This window comes from Microchirus variegatus (genome assembly GCF_963457635.1).
Source record: "Microchirus variegatus genome assembly, chromosome: 14".
NCBI classification, from domain to species: domain Eukaryota; kingdom Metazoa; phylum Chordata; class Actinopteri; order Pleuronectiformes; family Soleidae; genus Microchirus; species Microchirus variegatus.
The window spans coordinates 5,946,973-5,968,384 of NC_139815.1; the positions used below are offsets into that span (position 1 = coordinate 5,946,973).

General features: G+C 40.7%; 1 protein-coding gene across 1 annotated transcript in view; it reads right to left on the reverse strand.

Annotated features, from left to right (window-relative positions):
- Nucleotides 1–3,897: 3,897 nt before the first annotated feature.
- rras2 (RAS related 2) overlaps nt 3,898–21,412 on the reverse strand; it is an 82,987-nt gene continuing 65,472 nt past the window's right edge. Inside the window, exons 2-6 of the mRNA XM_083900491.1 lie at nt 14,455–14,542; nt 14,160–14,262; nt 12,547–12,655; nt 10,356–10,474; nt 3,898–5,772 (exon numbers count right to left, since the gene is read on the reverse strand). Coding sequence (XP_083756617.1) covers nt 5,685–5,772; nt 10,356–10,474; nt 12,547–12,655; nt 14,160–14,262; nt 14,455–14,542 — 507 coding nt within the window. The 3' untranslated portion in view covers nt 3,898–5,684. The remainder of the gene's footprint in view (nt 5,773–10,355; nt 10,475–12,546; nt 12,656–14,159; nt 14,263–14,454; nt 14,543–21,412) is intronic.

Genomic DNA, 21,412 nt, shown 5'->3' on the forward strand with positions numbered 1-21,412 from the left:
AAAAGACCACCATAACTAGGACTGAAAATAACTAGGAATGAAAATAACTTAGAATGAAAATAACTAGCACTGTGAGTGGTGAATGAACAGGTTTGTGGGGGAGGCTCACGTGGCGGCGTGGGCACACAGTGACTCGCACGCATCGGCTGGAACCCGTTCAGATCCACTCGCAGTGCTAGTTATTTTTATTATTATTTTTCCCACGAGAAAATCTTGTTTTTGAAGGCCTGAACATATCCCAAAACTCACTTATTTTTTCAAACCACATCATACCTGATGTAAATCGCCGAATGAAATTGGTTGAAAGTGGGCGATGCTTAAGACTGACACAAAAAAGTGCTAGTAGGTCATCTCCTGTCGGGTATAACGTACATGAACGAAACTTGAGTGAAAACACTCAAAACACATGGTAGATGATGTATGTTGAATGTGATAGCGCATTGTTTCACGGTGTTGCCACGTGCATGGTGCAAAGTCGGATTTTTGTGACAAACAAAAAAACCAACTATTATAACTTTGCAAATCCTTTTGTGCGATCACCTTCAAACTTGGTGGGGTCACTGTGGACAAGTTGAGGATCGAAAGTTAGCGAAAGATTTTTAAAATGTTGCATGCTGTACGAGATAGGGGGCGACAAAGTTGGCAAACATTCTGATTTTGAACGAAACTCTTATAACTTTGTGATGGAAGGTCCAATCCGAACCAAACTTGCTGTGGTTCATGATCGATAGATGCTAAAGACGACTATGCAAAAACGGTCAAGTTCGAAAACAGCGCCTCCTGGTGGTGACAGAATTATAAACAAAAAACTAACTATATTTATGATCATAACTTTGTGAATCCTGTTCCGATTTGAACCAAACTTCCTTGGATTGATAATAGTCCGACACGGAAGACGTCTATATGAAAAAATATTCAATTTAGAAAAAAGAGCCCCCTGGTGACAGCAGAGAGAATTACATTTGATATTTGAACGACCTTTTCGTAGAGCTTTTGTGGTATCACCTTCAAACTTCGTGAGGTCAATGTGGACCAGTTGAGGATCAAAAGTTATTGAAAGGTTTTTTAAAAATCTCGTATGGCGTACGAGATAGGGGGCGCCAAATTTGGGAAAAATTCTGATTTCCAAAAACAGAAAAGAAACTCTTATAACTTTGCGATGGAGGATCCAATGTCCTTCCTTGGATTGATGCCCTAGAGAAGTCTATATGAAAATATTCAATTTCTAAAACAGCGCTGCCTGGTGACAGCAGACTATGTCAATTACTGTGCAACAGAAAAACAAACTGTTATAACTTTGCAAATCCTGTTCCAATCTGAACCAAACTTCCTTGGATTAAATTACAGTCCAACCCTGAAGAAGTCTTTATGAAAATATTCAATTTAAAAAACTGCGCCCCCTGGTTGCTGCAGATAACATTACATTTCACACTTCTTTATGCTGCTATAACAGGGATTGTTGTATCCACCTAATACGTGATATGTGACACCACAGACCCGCCCTGTCAGCAAAAGATGTCCTCCCGACAGGAAGTGGAACCACCAAAACAGGAAGTGGAATGTAACTTTGCAATGTACTTTGCCCGATCTCCACGCAACATGAAATGTTACTCAAGGGAACTTCCCTGAACACGTAAATGGACACGCTTTTGACTCAACAGGAAGTCAGCCATTTTAAAAAGGAAGTGCCCTCTAACTTTACCGTACATTGACCGATCTGCACGGAACTTGATATGTGAGAACAGGGATCTATCCTGAACATGCAAAAGATGACCGCCCAACAGAAAGTGTAACACACTGAACAGAAAGTAAATCATTACTTTGGCTCCACAGCCCAACATCCGCATGGACCGTGCTGATGATAACCACTACCACAAACAGTGAATGAACGAGAGACGAACTCAGTGCGCAAGTGTCGAGGTGGACGTACATCGACTCGCGCGCTTCAAGCTCGAACCCGTTATTACAGCTTGCGGTGCTAGTATTTTATTTATAAACCGTTATGTGTTGATTCTCTGTGTCGCCAGTAGGGGGAGTTGCTGATTTTGAAATTAATTAATTCAAAGATTTTTCTGTAAATTTGCAAATCTGGTGTCTGCTTCCATGCAATAATCACTGTGGATTACAATCTAACTACAACAAAAAGTTCTCACATTTAGTTTTACCAATGTATTTGTATTTGTGACAGAGTCCCTGTTGACAAAGTACCAAACAAAATCTTTCTGCGCGTTTTCATTCATTCACTAGAATCTCTTGCTCAGACTGTGTGAAATTCCTTTACTTTCCTTTGTTCAGTGCGTTATTTGATCAAAGAGGTGAACCACAGGGCCTATTTAAATTGATTTGCATATGCAAATGGAGCGTGGACAGGGAGGAGTTAGTGTGTGTGTGTGTGTGTGTGTGTGTGTGTGTGTGTGTGTGTGTGTGTGTGTGTGTGTGTGTGTGTGTGTGTGTGTGTGTGTGTGTGTGTGTGTGTGGGAGGGTGTGTGTGTGTGTGGGAGGGTGTGTGTGTGTGTGTATTGTGAGGCTAAATCTTATAACACAAATAAATAAAAACATCTTTTCTGGTGTGTGAAGGCCACCGTAGTCCAAGGCAGAAGGAGGCGTAACCATTATCACCATTAGATGTTTCACACTTTTAATTTTATTTTCATTTATTTTGTAAATGGAAATGGACAGATCCTTCCTTCTATACTCATACACCTATGGTGAGTTTAGACTTTAGTGTCCACTTCACCAACCTCTGCATGTTTTTGGACTAAGGGAGTATTGAGAGAAAACCCACATGCACACATGTTGAGAACATGCACACTCCAAGCATAAAAGCCCTGGGTCAAACCAGGATTTGACCTTCTTGCTGTGAGGCAACAATGCTAGCCACCTCTCTGCCGTGTGGCACCAACATTTATAAGATGCTGATACATTTTGACACAAGGAAACAATTGAAGTAATGTTAACATAAAATCTACTTACTCTAACCATAACCATAAAATGTAATCATTCACATTATGTGGACTTGCTTTTTGTCCCCATAAGGAAGACAAGTCCCCAATTATGTGACTGTGTAAAGAGATGTTGGTCCCCACAACATAAGCAATACCTGAAAAAAAACACAATATTGGAGGAGTGGAGGTGGAAACATACGTGCGTGCACTCTCCACAAGTCATTTTCCCTTCGATATCATTTCATGCAAATTACAGAAGGTGTTTTTCTCTTGTGCAAACACAGCTCATTTCATCTCGCAGGCAGGCGTACGATTGAAATTGCTGCTCCTCCATTAATTGGGAATCTGCTCTGCACTGCTGTGATTCTGTGGAAATATGGACAGGCTTAACCTATCAAATGTGCAGAGAGGAGAGGTGGGAATAAGAAGGGTGAGGGAAATAAAGGAAAAAAAACAATTCAGGTGCCATTAATAATACAAGAATATAACACCTTTAATTTTAGATAACAAAGCTACCAATCCTTCCTCAAGTCCAATTTCCTGTCTTCACAATCACAGCCAACGCTATGGATCTGACTAAATCTTACTGAAAATAAGGAATTTACTTGTCCCATGTTCATTGTTTGTATTCTGTATCACTTGAAAGATTAAGAGTGATGACTATGTTATGATATTGGTGCAAGACAATAAAACCCAAAGTGTGGACGTAGGTACTGCAGGTAAACACAGCTCACCTTTCATTTACCTAATTATTAAAAACATACTATATTATGCACTGGGAGCAGTTATAGTACACACAGCAAAGTGGATTATAGTGAATGGACACACAATGCCACATTTAAATAGTGGTCACATAGTAGCTTGAGTCACACTATCGTGCATAATAGTGGGATCGTTTGTGGATTTTCCTTTAAGATAAAAAAAAAGCTTCTGTTCCCCACCTGGCTCAATGACAGATTTTATTCGAGAACCAAAAAGCTAGACACAGAGCAACAGACACTGATGAAGAAGAAGAAAAATAAATCAAAAATAGAATGGTGTGATGTGGATGTACACAAGGATTTGCAATGACTTGGGTGAAGTGGGAATTTATTGAAACCTCACGTGGTTTTTAAGTTCTCATATAATGACCAGAAGTCTTGGTGGACTTGCAGATAAGTATTAATACGCCGATATTCACAATGGATAGATCTAATTTTGTAAATTTGGGGCCATCTTCAGTTGGAAATGAGAGAATTTAAATATTCCTCTTTACATAAATACACAGCATGTGTATTCACTTATAAACATAGAAAAATACTTGTTAAGTAGTTTGATAAGAAAATAATGTATAAAAGTAGAGTAGAAACTTTTAATCGAGTCCATTACTTCCATTGTTTTTGATTTTTTTCCTTATTTATATTAAAAAACAATGATATGAAAAACTAAAACTGCAGTACTGTACTTCACGTGAGCGCCCAAACAGACGTACAGAGGTGGAAAAGAGGAAGATGTGTCAGGTGATGACAACACACGCCGCCCGCTGAGTTAATGTTTGTTTCTGTTTAAACCGTGGACTTCTTTTTTTCCTGGTTTTTCCAACCATGAGCTAAAAAGAATTCCCCCCCCCCCCAAAAAAAACATGAACAACAAAAAACAAATACATTGCCACTGTTTTACTGGAATGATAGAACTAGTCGTGTGATCTGTTTTTGTATCGGGTAAATATTTAGATGTTTACGCTGGAATGATCTGAACTCAAACTGATTTGTGAGCATTAATTGTCAAATGTTGAATATAGAGCAGTTTTTCTTTTTTGTTTTCAAAGCTTCGGAAAAATCTGAAACAAATCATGATGATGATTTCAACTGAATCGAGTAAAAGAACTTCTGGATACACTGAGAAGATTAGAACCTCACCAGTTTATAAGACTTAAAAAAAGAAAAAAATCATACACTCCACAGACACTCCATATTTGGCAAATTGAGATGCAAGCAGCAGCGACCACAGAAAAAAGTAAAGAATCAATTGCAGAATGGCAGAGACGTTCTGTCACCGTAGCTTTGAGGGCTTCCTAGGTATTATATCTATATACATTACTTTATATATATTCACATTCATATTGTGTAAAACCAAACTCAACCTCACACACTGTACTGTGGTGATTTAATAGGTAATTAGAAATACACTTTGAAAATCACAACAAATGTCACTTATGTACAGTAGCAGATTAGCACATGGGGGAAGTACGGGTGGATTATGGCACGACATACACAAATCTCGATTACATAATCTCTCTGCTCTGAATAGGACACTGGAAACTAAAGAAAAGTCATCAACATTCTATAGATATATATATATACCGTATATATCGTTTTAATTCAATCTCGGTAGCAAGTACACATGTCACTACAAGGCAAGAGAAGTCCTTCAGAGTACAAAAACATTAATTTGTCAGGCAGATTTAGAAGGCAATGTTTAGTGTTGGGACTCTCTGGTGGGATTGGGATTAAGATTACGGCTGAGGGTAGAGTGGTGTTTAAATGTTGTCCATAGTGAAGTTGTCCTGGGTCCTGGTCAAAGTCAGATCTCAGGACACATGCTGTCTGAAGTGAGAGAACGTGGAGAAGGAACGTGGAGAAGGCAGCGGTCAGTCATCCACTGTGGATGTCATGTCAGGCAGAGTGGGTGTGGGTGGGAGTGGCGGGGTTGGTGGTGGTAGAGAGTAGCTGCATGAGATACAGTGATAATAAGGCCGACTCAGATGATCACACAATGGCAGCCGCTCTTGTCTTTTTCTTTTCGCGGAGGTTCTGGCGACGGTGGACATTCTTGTTCCTGGAATTTCCTGTGAAAAGAGAGAAAATAAGATAAATAAAGCAAAAAAATTATGTTTAAATAAAAAGTAATTTATATAAACATATTCAGTCATATTCTTCATATTTATTTTTTATGTACAAATGTTTCACTGTGTTTATCATATTTGTGTGTAAAAATATCTCATTTTCAGTTTCAATGGGTCAATGAGCATCTCATCTGGACAAGAGGGGGCGTGTCCTCTCAATATTCCATCATGAATAATGTTATTTATAATGATATTTCACACAATGTCAAAGTAGAAGTGTTTTATTTTGATATGGAATAATGATGCATACTTAACAATAAAAAGCATTTTTGATAAAATGAATCTTTAAATGTCAAAAACAAAAATGAATAACACATAAACAGCTGTCATTAAACACTAAATAACTATATTTAATGTAATAAATACATCTTGTGATGTTTTTGCCAACTCGAGTGAAGTAAAAAATGTATGTCCCTGCCCTTTCCTGTGTAAACTCCACCATGCAATACACATTGGGCATGATTTACAAAGATTCCAAATAGAGAGTTCTAAATTGCTTGCGCGAGCAGAAAGACTGCGTCTGCTACTGAATTACGTTTGGCGGGTGAACTAAGATTGCGGCCGCAATTGACTACAGGCGCAGAAGTGGTTAAGACCGCACTATTTAAATGAGGATTTTGCGCTAGTGTTGTCAACATGGAGAAAGTACAGACTCAACGGAAGCGCAGAATGAAATTTGAAGCCACTGAACAGAAAGTACAGCTGACGTTCTGCGATGAGCAGATAACTGGGATCGAGGCATATATGACATCCTTGTTCCCCGGGTCCATAGAACCTTTTTATATTATTATTATTTTTATCCTGCGTCGGTATTTTGGACAGCTCCATCATTACCTGACGTATCACACAAAGAAAACTATGGACTATGGATGTTGCCGTAAAAAAAAAAAAAAAAGTTGCTGCGCTCTCCTCCTGACTCACCTGCAGCTCACTGACAGCTGCCAGGGGGCGCTCTGCTGCTTCTCTCAAGATTACACATAGGTCTACTTTCAATGGATGTGTGACTTTTTTGTCAATAAGTAAATAAATAAATAAAGCGGATCCTCACAACGGCTTTTTAGTCCCAGACCGTCCCTGGTTTCATCTGTGTTCATTCAGTCAGGCTGGGTTTCCATTACGCGTGCCAACAGCCTTTGATCTGACGTCAGAGGCGACGGGACAATCGATATAGATGATATATCTATAGCTGATTCAGATAGTTACATTAAATAGTGATTGTTGTGATTATTTATTGCATTTAAATGTGCCTGGAACTGGAAGCTTTGGTGACGTTTGCGCACTGTGCCGCCTGCGCTTCGCCGTGCACCGAGAGTAGACCAGGTTAGAGCTGGACCCGTTAAGGTAAAGCGGGGTTCCGCGTTCCTCAGGTCTTAATGAGGGAACATAGGTACGACCCCTCCTTGAACCACAAACTGCAGACCAAGGTAAGCCCATACCAGTACAAACACACATTTCTCCTCTGGATATCTATATTTAATTTATTCAGATTTACCAAATAAGAAATGAAAGTGCGTCATCTGTGAACGCGTAGTTGGACATGCTCTGGAAAAGCGTAATTTCCTGATTTACAAATATAATATACCGTAAATTCCGGACGACAGAGCGCACCTGATTAAAAGCCGCATGCGCTAATTTTAGAAAGAAAATCAATTTTGTACTTGCACAAGCCGCACTGGATTTTAAGCCGCAGTTATCCCACGTTGTAATATGAAAAATTAGCTCAAAAACATTCATCATATCTTCTTATTACTGTAAGAAGTGAGTCACTGACAGCGGGTGACAAGACGACAGGTGTCGTGCCAATGTAGGTATACCCGACAGAAAGTGTTTCCCCTGGCCGCGGCTGCGGAGGCGGAGAAACAGTGGTGCGCTTGCTTTCACCCAAGTAAATTAAAACTAACAACAATTGCATTGTTTTTTATTCTAAATTTAATTTAAAACCACTGTTTCTCTGCCTCCGCGGCCGCGGCAAGGAGTAACCCTTTCTGTCGGGGATACCGACATTGGCACACCTGCACCTGGGCGTGTCCACTCTTTTCACTTTTATGTCTATACAGAGAACCAAAAAACAATTTATAATATGAGATATTTACACAGAAAGATATTACACGTGAGCCTTTCGGAACCCGTTGGTGATGGTTGATGTTTTGACACGGCTCCACGCATTTAGGATCCACTGGCAGACATGAGTTAAAGATGCTCTTCGCATGAGGCCTGTTTTGGTAAAGGATTTCTCGCCGCTCGTCATCCAAGCCTCCCACTCTTCGCGCAGTGCCACTTTAAATGCCCGGTTCACGCTGATGTCCAGTGGTTGCAGATACTTCATGGTGCCCCCAGGAATCACAGCTGGAATTGAGTTTGTGCTTTTGATGGCAGCTTTCACTGAATCAGTTATGTGGGCCCTCATGCTGTCCATAACGAGCAATGCTTTTTTTCTGCGAAAAAAGCCCCCTGGTCGCTTTGAGTAGCACTCTCTGAGCCAATCCTTCATTAGGCTCTCCATCCTCCAACCTTTCTTATTGACTTTCACCACAATTTATTTTGGGAATTTTTCCTTTGGCATTGTCAGCCGCTTAAAAATCACCATCGGTGGAAGCTTTAGTCCAGATGCTGTGCAGCTCAGAACACACGTAAAATGCGTTCTCTCGTGTCCGCTGGTTTTCAGTGTGATGGACGATTCGCCTTTTTTATTTACAGTCTGAGTGAGAGGCAGGTCAAACGTCATAGGTACTTCATCCATATTTATGATATCATCTGGCCCGACCGCTATCTTCGTTTGAGTGAATGTGTGGAAGTTAGCAAGTTTCTCCTCGTAGTCGGGAGGGAGCTGCTGACACAAAGTTGTGCGTGCCCTAACGGACAGGGATTTCCGTTTCATAAATCTAAAACACCACGATGGCCCACCTCTAAAATCTTCAATTTTCATCTTGTTGGCGATTGCTTTAGCCTTCAGTCTGATCTGCACAGTGGAAACACCGCGGCCGCCTGCTCTCTGTGTGTTAACCCAGTCTTCCAGAAAGTTTTCAAGCTCGGGCCATCTGCTATGATTACCTCTGAAAGCTTTCGTCGTTTTTTTGCATTGGCTCAGTTCTTCACGCTGGCGTCTCCACCTTCTTATCATCGATTCATTTATGCCAAGATTACGTGCGGCAGCTCGATTTCATCTTCATCCGCCAGAGTGATCGCCTTTAACTTAAAAGCCGCATCATATGCTTTCCTTCTCGTATTTTCCATGTTGATGAGGGTGAGTACAAATGACTGATTTACAATAGTTGTGAAAGTGCGCTTTATTTATCATGCAATTTAATTGGACCTCTGTGAACTACTCATCAATTTGTATTGGTCTACTGTTACTTGGCAAAATTACCGTAATAAGCCGCACTGTATCATAAGCCGCAGTTTTCAAAGTGAGGAAAAAAAGTAGCGGCTTATAGTCCGGAATTTACGGTAACTATAAATAACCGCAGCCATGTGTGTGCACCGCTGTGCCAGTTAAGACCTTCTTTTCAAAGGTGCTAAATATAGAAGCACAAATAAACACCGCAGTCAGTTTCAGGTTTGATAAATCACTTTGCGCGTGCTAAAATGACATATTTACATTTTCTCCTCCCATCACACGCAAAATAGCGTGTAAACGCCCCACATTGCATTATGCATTAAGGCAAGAACGCTAAATGGGTTCCGAGTGCTATTTTGCCCGTCTGAGGGACGCAGTCCTCGTTGCGCCCTGTTAGTAGATCAGCATCAACGCACATTTGCGTGTGCAATCCAGTTTGCACATGTTTTTGCACGCGCAAAGCTTTAGTAAATCAGGCCCATTAACTTTAACCCTCTGAAGTTGTGTGTAACCATGTCTTCAGGTGGCACAGAGTGGAAAATGTTCTCTGATGATTACCGGGACAAGTTGCCAAAGATGTAGACGACAATTTATAATTATTAGTTTCCAGTTAACTTTTAGCATTTTCCTTTTTTACCACTTTATTGTTTTCACTTTATTTCATGGATTTGTTTTGGGGTAAACACATTTTGGGGTCATCAGCAGGGGGTGCTGCAGATCGATGGTGGTCCAATAGAGAGAGGACGATCCTCACGTCTTCTTTCCTGATAGAAATGCTGTGTTATTTGCACTTTGTATACCTGGCTCTGTTTAAATATCTCTTGGTAAAAATGCTTCCTTGCAATGCCAGGCTTTTCAGAATATCTCTGTAGGTCATTCCCAGCCAAATATAAAAATCAATCATATTAATGTTTTCCCTTTCCATCGCGTAGCTGTCGCCCCTCTACCTGAGACCTTCGAGAAGTTGCACTCAATGTGCTAACCCAGCTGTCCAGGAATTATATTATTATCGTTCGCACATTATACCTACTTCGCGGCCAGGAAATATTATTTCGTGCGCACGTTGTACTTAATTTGTGGCCTCAAAATAGTAAATTGTGGCCACAATTAAATTTTTTTTTTGAGAGTCATGTCCGGGGCTCCGTGAAATACTGTTAAAGCTTTGAAAAAACACAAACAAAGCACCTACCTGATTACCCTAACCAGCTCGTGGAAAGCTTGGTCTACGTTCATACGGATTTTGGCTGAAGCCTCCATGTAAGTGACCTTCAGTTGTCTGGCCAGCTGCTGACCCTCTTCCTGGGTTACCTGAGGATAAAGAGAAAAAGAGAATAATAATGTCAGCTGATGTCCAGCACGTATAGCAAGCTTATTCCACAAATGCTGTATTTATGACAGACTGGTTGGGTGAACAGAAAGTCATGTTTATATAAGACTCTCACATAGTGCATGACAAATCAAATAAGACGCCATGATGCTCTCCTCCATGATGCCCTCCTATGTCCACACTGTGGCACAAAAGATCACGCACTAACGGCTCAATGCAAAACCAAGTGTTGTGATGACTTTTAAAGGTCCAGTCTGTAAAATTGAGGTAAAAGAATTTTCTTTTTTTTTTCACACTATAATGATAATTGTATGAGTCATTGTGTGAATTGTTGTTTTTGTTGTGCATCTGTTCTGTTACTTTTTTCCTGCCAAGGGTCTATGAACGTAAATCAGAATTACTGCGATAATTGCCTTTCCGTATCAACAAACGTATTTCCTGATACCATTGGCCATTCTGACCATATATGGGCAATGGGCATATTGATGTCTTATCACACGTGTGAATTTTGGGAAAGACTTTTCAAACAATAGCATCATCAAACTAGACCAAATTCGAGTTGAAATTGATGAACTAACAACGAGCAGCAAACACAAGTAAGAAAACATGCAACACAACAACAGGACAATTATCATCAAAGTAATTGTCACTTTGACGATAACTGAAAACTGGCAGGAAGACTTTTCAAGAACTTTTCACTCAAGTTATAATCAGTGTTGAAAAGAAATTATTCACTTTAAAATAATATCAGTTAAAAATTCTACAATCTACTCTGACACTTCCACTCTCATTCATTAATCATTTTCCCTGTTTTTGTAAAAGTGTCCAGATTTGAACAGAAAGAATAATATTAAAGTTAGCTTAAATAAATAAATAAATAATCAAATATTTCTCTTTTCTGTAACAAAATAATACTGTTGAAAAATACAAAGTAAATTAAATAATTTCCCTTAATCTGTAATGATCAATCAGACCAGGATTTCTGCCCAAAGCATGCTGGGAAGTGTAGTTCTTCATGAGAAGCGGTTTTGTTCCAGTGGAAATAACTTGTTTTGATAAACAGCAAAGGTAAGACAACATTTCCGCTTGTATTTCTTGAAAGTCAGTTGTTGTTTTGCGCTTATTTTGGGGCTGGATCCGTGAATCTTGGCTGAAGAGTGATAAAAATGGTACCGTTAGAATCTGTAGATTCTCTGCTGTTTACATAATCACGCTGACGCTCCAGTGCTGCTTTTCAGTGTGTGCGCTGTAACGTTTCTTTTTCCGCTCCTGCTGGTTTGATCCATCTGTGTTTAACTGTGTTTCGTGAACATAAGAATAGTATAAGTAGTAGAATATGGTATATGAGCTTTTAGCTGAGTTTCTGACCTTTCTGTGGGTATGCAGCATGTCTGTGTTTATTAAAGTTAGACATGGTTTTATGACTTTTTGTTGCTGAGTCTGACGCTTCCCAAGGTACTGGGTACAGCGGCAAAGAAGAGATTAACGTGATTAAAAAACAAAACGCGATAATTTGACACCCCTAATAAAAATAACAGTAATTTGAAAAGTTTGGTAGCAACAGCTCATATCATGTGGCTGACTGGAAAAATAACTGGGAGTTAGAAAGGGCGTTTCGCGATTCTGTTTTCTCACACCGCGAGACAGTTTTGTGGCTCTGAGTGTCGTGGTTTCGGTTTCCATACGCATATCGTTACAGCCCTAGTAAGTACAGCAATAATAAAAAAAACATTGCAAGAGGCTGTAACACTCCGTTTTACCAGTGGGGGTAGCTGTTGATTCATAAGAGGAAGTGACAATCAGCTCCACATAAATAGCTCTGAAAACTCATCATTTCATTCCACTCCCTTTTCTCTCCGTCGATACTCGCTGTGACGCCAACTCTTCCTTGTCTATCTTTTCATTCTTTCACTCACATCCTGTTGCAGCGAAAACTGCAGCTGTGCCACTTGTTTTTAATGCAAATGTGAATCCCGCAGCCTGGTTGATGCTATCTCCTTGTACAATCGAACAAATACAGAGACTCAGATCTGTGCACTTCAGTGTGACTTACTTGTCTCTGTGGCTCCAGGTCTGCTTTGTTTCCTACAAGGATCATCGGGAACTCATCTCTGTCTTTGACTCTGAGAATCTGTCTTTGGAATTTATAGATTTCTTCAAAGCTGTGAAACACAAACATGTGGTCTATTATATCATGGTTTCCTCAACAGGTGATCATGTTTGGGTGTTTTTTTTTTACTTGTACATGCATGCAAGAACACAGTGTACACTACCGTTCAAAAGTTTGATGTGAAATGTCTTAATTTTTGAAGGAAAAGCACTTTTTTTCAATGAATATAACATTAAATGAATCAGAAATACACTCTAATGTGTTAACGTGGAAAAAGACCATTCTAGCTGCAAACGTCTGGTCTGAAAGACTGTTTACAATATAAACATTGGGAGGGGGCTTTGATGGGGGCGGGGGGACTGACAACAGGAGGAGTACATGTGAAACATACCTTCAAGGTGACTTAAGCCCTGATATTATTGGGTGTACTTCTGTTCAGAAGCTTGGGGTCATCTATATAATTTTTTGGTGTACTCCATTAAAAGTCACACTTTTATTCATCAAAAGAGTTGCAAAATGAAGAAATTATAGTCAAGACATTGACAAGATTTGAAATAATGATTTTTTATTCTTTGCCCTTTTGTCAAAGAAACAGCAAAACTGTTTTCAGCTGTGCTAACATCATTGCACAAGGGTTTTCAAATCATCCAATAGCCTTTAGCAAACACGATTAACGATTAACGCGATTAGCAAACACAATGTACCATAAGAACACTGGAAATAGGCCTCTATACACCTATGTACATATTCCATTAAAAACCAGACATTTGCAGCTAGAATAGTCGTTTACCACATTAACAATGTATAGAGTGTATTTCTGATTCATTGCATGTTATATTTATTGAAAAGAAGTGCTTTTCTTTCAAAAATTTCTGACATTTCTGAGTGACTCCAAACTTTTGAACAGTAGTGTAAAGGGCTGAAAATTCCACTTACATCAACCACCTTAGCATCCAGATTTCTCCTTTTATTTCCCCTTAAACTTCTATGTGCTCCTTCAAGCTGCAGTGTCGATATAAACATGTCTGCAGCAGTGTCCAACAACACCTGTTACTGTGGTTACCAGAGGTGTTGGACTAAAATCTCTCTGATTGCAGTTTATAAGCATTTCATTTCATCATACATTTCCATATAAGAGGTTAAATTAAACTGTAACCTATTGTACCAATACATTCTTAAACCTCGACCTAACACTGTTGGTATTTATGAGAACTTTGAACGCTGCACTCCACTTGTGTGTGTGGAGATTGATGATTCTTACTCATTACTCATGTGAAAGTGAAGGTAAAAGATAAAGAGTGCAAGAGAGAACAGGACGAGGGAGGAAGTGCAAAAGAACAAAAGAAATGAGTGCGAGGGGCAACAAGTGAGAGTATGAGTGCAAGGTTTATGGTTTGGGGTGGAGTGAGTGAGAGAAAGAGAGAGAGCGTGTACCTGTGAAGACTAAACAGAGACGTGCCAACAGAAAGAAAGAAAAAGACGGAGAGAAAGAAAGAGAGAGAGAGGAGTGGGTGTGCAGTGGTGTGAGTTTGCACATGGTGAGAACTGTCATTTACCTTCCTCTGTCAGTGACTGAGAAGACGAGCAGGAAGCCCTCCCCTGTCCTCATGTATTGTTCTCGCATGGCTCCGAACTCTTCCTGTCCAGCTGTGTCGAGGACTGGAGTGCGCGCGCACACACACACACACACACACACACACACACACACACACACACACACACACACACACACACACACACACACACACACACACACACACACACACACACACACAGAGAGAGAGGAAGGTTGAGTTCTTCAAGCACAATAAAACACGACACGTGTGTGTCTTTGTGTGTTTGTTCACTCACTGTCGAGCCTGGCCGCCCTCTCGTCAATCACACACTGCTTTGTGTAAGAGTCTTCAATGGTGGGGTCATAGTCGGTGACAAAGTACGACTGCAGGAAACAGGACAAAGACAAAGAAAGAGAAAAGATAGACATGATGCTCTGTAATTATGTCATGTGGAGACAGAAGCCGTGTCCTATAGAACTGAAACGATTCATTGATTATTAAATGAATCGTCAACTATTTTCATAATCTATCAATCGGTTTGAAGCTTTTTCATGATTAAAACAAGATTTCTTCAAGATGGTTTAAGCTTCTTAAATGTGAATATTTTCTTTGTTTCTTTGCTCGACATAACACAGAAATCATTCAAACTGAATCATTTGTATTGTGGACAAAACAAGACATTGGAGAACATCGTCATTTCCAGGTTTGATAAACACTGATCGACCAAACAATTAATCAAGATTCAAGACGTTTATTGTCATATGTTCAGTCAAGACAGATGCCATACTGCACAATGAAATTCTCCCTAGTCACAAAAAAAATAAGACAATAAAAATAAAAATATATAAAACTTAAAAAAAAATTAAATTTAGGCTAAAATGTACAGACTAAAAATATAAATGTATGTTTAAGAGTGGTTTTAACAAAGGTAAACATGTTGACTAAAGTATATAAATAAAAAATAATTCAAAATAATAATAAAATAAAATAATTAATTGAGAAAATAACCGGCAGATTAATCAATTATGAAAATAATCTGTTGCATTATACATTAGTAGTAACACATTAGGTACAGCTCTAGTGTCATAATCATGTATTAAAGAGAATACAGATCGAAAACATTTTAAATTCACATTTTTCTGCATAGAGAGTCGGGTGTACGCGCTTGCAGACACGAGTAAAAAGTCACCCGGGGCCTTGTGTTTTTGGTTGAAACAGCACAGACAGCCTTGGTGACCTCTACCTTTACTCTTGGTGCTGAGGTAAACACACATCGCATGCAGGCGCTGCTACAGAAAAGCATGAAGTAAATATTTCCTCAAATAACAAGGGCTGGTTACATTTAGACTTTAGATAGGTTTTCAGGATGCAGTCGCTCTGCCCGCTTGCTCCTGGAGCCTTTCAATCCAAAGCCAATAACTGGTTTCCTAGTAACCTAAACTGAAAGGGTGGGGCTTACAACACTGACACCCGGAAAACACACACACACACACACTGTGTCAGCCTGTGTGTGATTTATCTGCTAGAACCTGCAGCGGCTAAAGGAGGAAGGATTCTACGATTCTATGACGTGTGTACTAAATGTTGCATATCTGACACTTTGAGTCAGATTATACTGATAAAAAATAAATAAATAAAAACAAACAGGTGCATAATTTCTTTCTTCTGAACAGAATAACATTCACATGGAAAAAATAAATAAAAAAATATGAGAACATGTGTCCAGCCATGGCAAAACCGGTCACAAGTCTACCGAGGGACATTTTGAGTTATTTACAGTGTGCTAAGCTTTCCAACAATGTCCAACACATGCAAATCGGATAATATTTGAAGAAGATATAGCCATTTGAATGCTCAAACTGCTTTATGGAGAATTTTAGCCTCAAAGATTTACACCTTCTGAGAGCCAAGAGACAGAATCATCACATTTACATAGAACAACCCCCTCCTGGTCTAAGCTGTCAGTGAAACCAAACCTTTCTGTATGAGCACAGATACTATTGCTGTTCAATTCAATAAAAGACGAGCGGTTCTGAACGGGTTCGAGCCGATGCGCGCAAGTCGCCGTGTGTCCACACCGCCACGCGCACCTCGCCATCAAACCCGTTCATTCACCGCTCGCGGTGATAGTTATTTTTCAGTACGAGTTATTTTCAGCATTTCCGTCTCCGCGCATGTCGGTCTAAGGAGCCATCGCAACGTGTGCAGTGAACGCATCAGATTGGGTCCCAAGGGCTCCTGTTCCAAGTTTCGAGGGGATCGTGTGACGTACGGCAAAGTTAGAGGGCACTTCCTGTTCAAAATGGCTGACTCCCTGACTCACTGTCTGTAAACATTTTCATGGAAGTTCACTTGTCTCACATGTCAAGTTTTGTAAAGATCGGACAATGTTAGGCTTTACTTCCTGTTATGGGCGTTCAGGGCCGTTTGAAGGAATTTGGGTGCCCCAAGCAAATTGGAGATGTAGCCCCCCCCCCCCCAGTTAAAGTTCACCCACACTTTATATAAATACAAAATACTGTTGTTGCATATACTTTGCATAGGATTTGAACATTTTGAACAATTGCTAACAAAAAGTACCATAAAATCCAATATACATAAAAAAGTGCACAATAACTAAATCCAACTTATTTAAACACACACACACACACATTAACATTTTTAAGTTATCACAAAGTGGGAAAATAAAACACTGCCATCTTATGCAGAAAAGTATGCATTGTTCACAAACAACCTATAAAGAGTGCAGGTTGTGTAGGACTGTCAACGAATATTCTATATTCTAATATTCGAATATATATATGTGGAAAAACACATCCGCGCACCCGCGGCGCTGCTGTCTGCTTTGCGAGTGGGCGTGCCGACCACTGCAGGTAGACGTTTCAATAATGTTAATATATTTGTTTTGATCACTGAATGAAGCCTGTCATATTTGGGACAAGAGTCGGGACCTGACATTGTCTGCACAAAACTCTTGATCAGCACTTCTGAAAGTCTCGTCTGGAGTAGACTGAGTTTCCTCTGTACCTTCATATAGAGAATAGAGATTGTCTTTTCTTTAAACACTTATCCTCCTCTTCCTTTCTCTTCTTTCTTTTCTGGCTTCCTGATGGATAATTACGCTTCATGATGACTGCCGAGGTTTTGTATTTTGCCGGCTGCGGAGATCACGAACCTGACTGGCTGCTGTCAGCGACGACTGAGGCCCCCTTGAGGGGGGCCCAGGCCAGCTCGGCCCCCCAAGCAATTGCTTGGTTTGCCTGCCTTGTCGCAACGGGCCTGCGGGCATTCCACTTCCTGTTGGAAGGTCATTGTTTGCAGACATGTTTAGGACAGGTCTCTGGTCTCACATATTAAGCAAGTTTGGTTCAGATCGGACCAGGATTAGCAAAGTTATAACAGTTTGCTTTTTTGTCGCAAAAATCCGACTTTCCATCGTTGGCATGGCAACGGCGTTAAACGATTCGTCATCATATTTTACACGCATCATCTACTATGTGTTTTGAGTGCTGTCAGTAATTTTGAGTGTGATACGATATCTGTAAAAGTTATTACTAAAATCTATTTTTTTATGTATGTTTTCTGCCACCACCAGGAGGCTCTGTTTTTAATATTGACCGTTTTCGTCATAGTCTTCTTCAGCAACTATCCATCATAACTCACAGCAAGTTTAGTTTGGATCGAACCTTCCATCGTAAAGTTATCAGAGTTTTGTTGTCCACACCGAAAAACGTGAATTTTCACCAACTTTGGTGCCCCGTATCTCGTGCGCCATGCGATATTTAAAGAAAATGTTCCAATTGATTCCGTTCCTCAACTGGTCCACAGTGACCTCACCAAGTTTGAAGGTGATCGCTCAAAATGGCGGCCTTCCTGTAGGATTCACAGGACACTTGTCATCGACTTTTTTTACAGAGCAACCTAGTGACAGGTGTACCAAGTTTCGTACATGTACGTTAAACCTGACAGGAGATGACCTACTAGCACTTTTTTGCATCACTCTTGAGCCCCTCCCACTTCCAATTTTCACCGAACCTTTTAAATATGTACATTTTCACCAGGCCTGACGCGGTCGCTAAAATCTGTGAGTTTTTGGGATTGGGAAAGGCCTCAAAAATGCGATTCATTTGCCGGAATAATAATAATAACGAGCTGATACGTGGGAGTTCCCATGTGCCCACGCCGCCACGCACGTCTCGCCCACGAACCCGCTCACGAACCCGCTCACGATGCTAGTTATTTTCAGCACCGTCCCCGCGCATGTCGGGCTGTGTAGCCATCGCGACGCGAGCAACGAACGCATCAGAGCGGGATCCTAGTTTCGAGGGGATCTTGCGACGTATGGCAAAGTTAGAGGGCAACTTTTCCTGTTTAACATGGCCGACTTCCTGTTGGTCAAAGGCATGCCTGTAAACGTGTTCAGGGAAGTTCACTTGTCTCAGACGTCAAGTTTTGGCAATATCGGACAATGTTAAGCTTTACTTCCTGTTATGGGTGTTCCACTTCCCGTTGGGAGGTTATTGTTTGCAGACCTGTTCAGGACAGGTCCCTGGTCTCACATATTAAGTTTCGTGTTTATCGGTCAATATACAGCAAAGTTAGAGGGCACTTCCTGTTAAAAACGGCCGAATTCCTGTGGGTGAAAGGCGTCTCTGTAAACGTGTTCAGGGAAGTTCACTTGTCTTACATTTCAATTTTCGTGCTGATCGAACATGTGTTCGAACAATGTTTGACTTTTCTTCCTGTTTCGGGCATTCCACTTCCTGTACGGAGGTCATCTTTTACAGACATGTGCAGGACAGGTTTCCGGTCTCACATATTAGCAAAGGAGAAGGTGTAACCAGCAAACACTTGGTATCAGGCTTCATAAATTTCAATAACGCACAGAATCAATTGATGGAATGTATTGAGAGAGACTGCTGACAACACACTATATCATGGGCAGCAATTAATCAACTTATTTGTGTTAATCAATGCCTGATACATCTTCATTCGATACATCAATCCACTCAGACGAGCTACTGTGGATCTGCACCTGCTGCTCTCTGTGGATGCAGGTAATCCTGTCAATCTCTCTGCAGCATGAAAGCCCGCTGGTGTCTGTCACATCCACTCACCACTGCTCAATAATTCATCAGCATCACCGTGTATCTGCGCACGTGCAGACTGAGACAGAAAGAGAAAGGGAAAGAGAGAGAGAGAGAGAGAAAGAAAAAATGCTTGTGTTTCTTCTCCCTCTCCCTCCCTCACTACCACTCTCACAGCCAGAGCTCCAGCACGTGACCCCGGCTTCCCGTCAACCTCATATTCCTATTCTGTCAACCTCAGGCAGCCGCATTAAAGCGCAGCACTCTTCTGTTTATGCCTCCCCTCCCTGGTTACATGCACCGCTAGCATAGCTGCCTGCCACACTCCATCCTGGCTTTAGAGGGAGATTCTCCCAGAGCTGATAGACGGGGGCTATTGGAGCAGCGCATAGCACTAAGACGACTAAAGACTAAAGACTCCACTCCACAGTCTGGCAGAGCTGAGGTGACAGGAGTGCAACCATGACTCAGGACGACTTCCGATAAATGTGACATAAGCCGGGCGTGAGTCATGGTCAGTAATATGACCTGTGAGTCCTTATATTGGGCCATGACTTCATCAGATGTAACACATTATGTGTGGGAGTGAATCAGGGTGCAGAGCCACAGTTTTAACCCAAAACTCACTCATACGCTGTCCTGCTACTAAGACTAAGTGTGTGTGTGTGTGCTTGTGATGGCTGCCATGCTTATAAAGGAATGTACATAGCACATCATGACAGAATAGTGGACCTCATCGTGAAAGACATATCAAACCATTTCCCACCCTCAGTGAGAATGTACAAACATTCTCAGGTAAAAGCATCCATGTTGCAGCACTGTAATAGTAACCCTAGTTTACACTTTCTTACATCTGGCTGCCAATACACCAGGGGCCTCATGTATAAAAGAGTGCGCAGCTTTCATACTGAAAGAGGGCGTACTCCCAAAATTTGAAAAGTACGTACGCAAAGAAATTCTCAGATTTATAAAACCGTGCATACGCCGAGTCCTGCGCACCTTCTCTTTATACATCCCATCGAACGTGAAACTGAGCGGAGGTGAATGAGTAACACACCACACCCTCGTTCCACCCACAAATTAATATACAAATGACTCTAAAACGCCCTCTCTGACGCCTCGTTCCTGAGGAACAATGAAAAATGCGGCAGCAAAGAAGGAGGAAAATAAAAGAGAAAAAAGGAAAGTGTGCGATCAACGCAACAATTTAGGATGTATGTTTTGTTTGTTTGTTTTTGGAATTAGATATAAACATGAAGGAACTAAATGTCAGAGACACCGCGGCTGCTCTCATATTAATGTTTAAAAAATCTGGCTGTGCATTGATAGTTGATCCTGTCGGTGTTGTTTTTCTGATGTAACATGTTTGTTGAGACATGACTTATCCATGTGAGCTGAATTTACAGATCATTTCAACAATCTATAAATGTGTCAGTGTCACGCGTCATCATCCAGTTACGCACACATGCATTACGCACAGAATAAGCAGCAAGAGCTCATTGACTTACTGTATAATGATTCATTACTGTCACTGATTGTGTTGTGGACGCTGGGGAGGGAGGAAGAGGGAGGAAGAGGGAAGAAGAAGAAGCTAGTGTGCTGGTGTCTCCAGCAGCTGACGAGCACGCACCTGCATCAGCTGTCTCTTGAATCACTCTCTCTCCCACTGTGAGAGATTTAAAACATGATGGAGAATCACCACACAACACCTGTGACATCTTCAGCCTCATATGCAAGAATGAGATTCTCTGTGTGAATGGTAAATATTACCTTAAATTTAAATTAAAACAACAAGTAAACAGCAGCCACTGCCATTTGCTCCTCGTGTTGTGATTTGCAATTTGTTCAGCCCAACTCAATACATCAGGATGTTTCTCTGACAAGCAAAATTCCTTTTTGTGCTTCTCACATGACAACCCCATAACCCCCCATCAATAAAATACTCAAAAATAAGGAAAGTGTCTACCCTAAAACACATCATGTATTATTTATATTATTTACTACACGCTCAAAACACAGTTTTTATTTCGAGCTTTAATTTTAGATATCTGATTTTGCGGGTTTTTAATGTCAAATAAAAGATCTTTATACAGTATGTGTAAGAAACAATGCAATGACAGAAATATGGTCAAAATCAGCTGTAACACATATAATATGTCACACCTT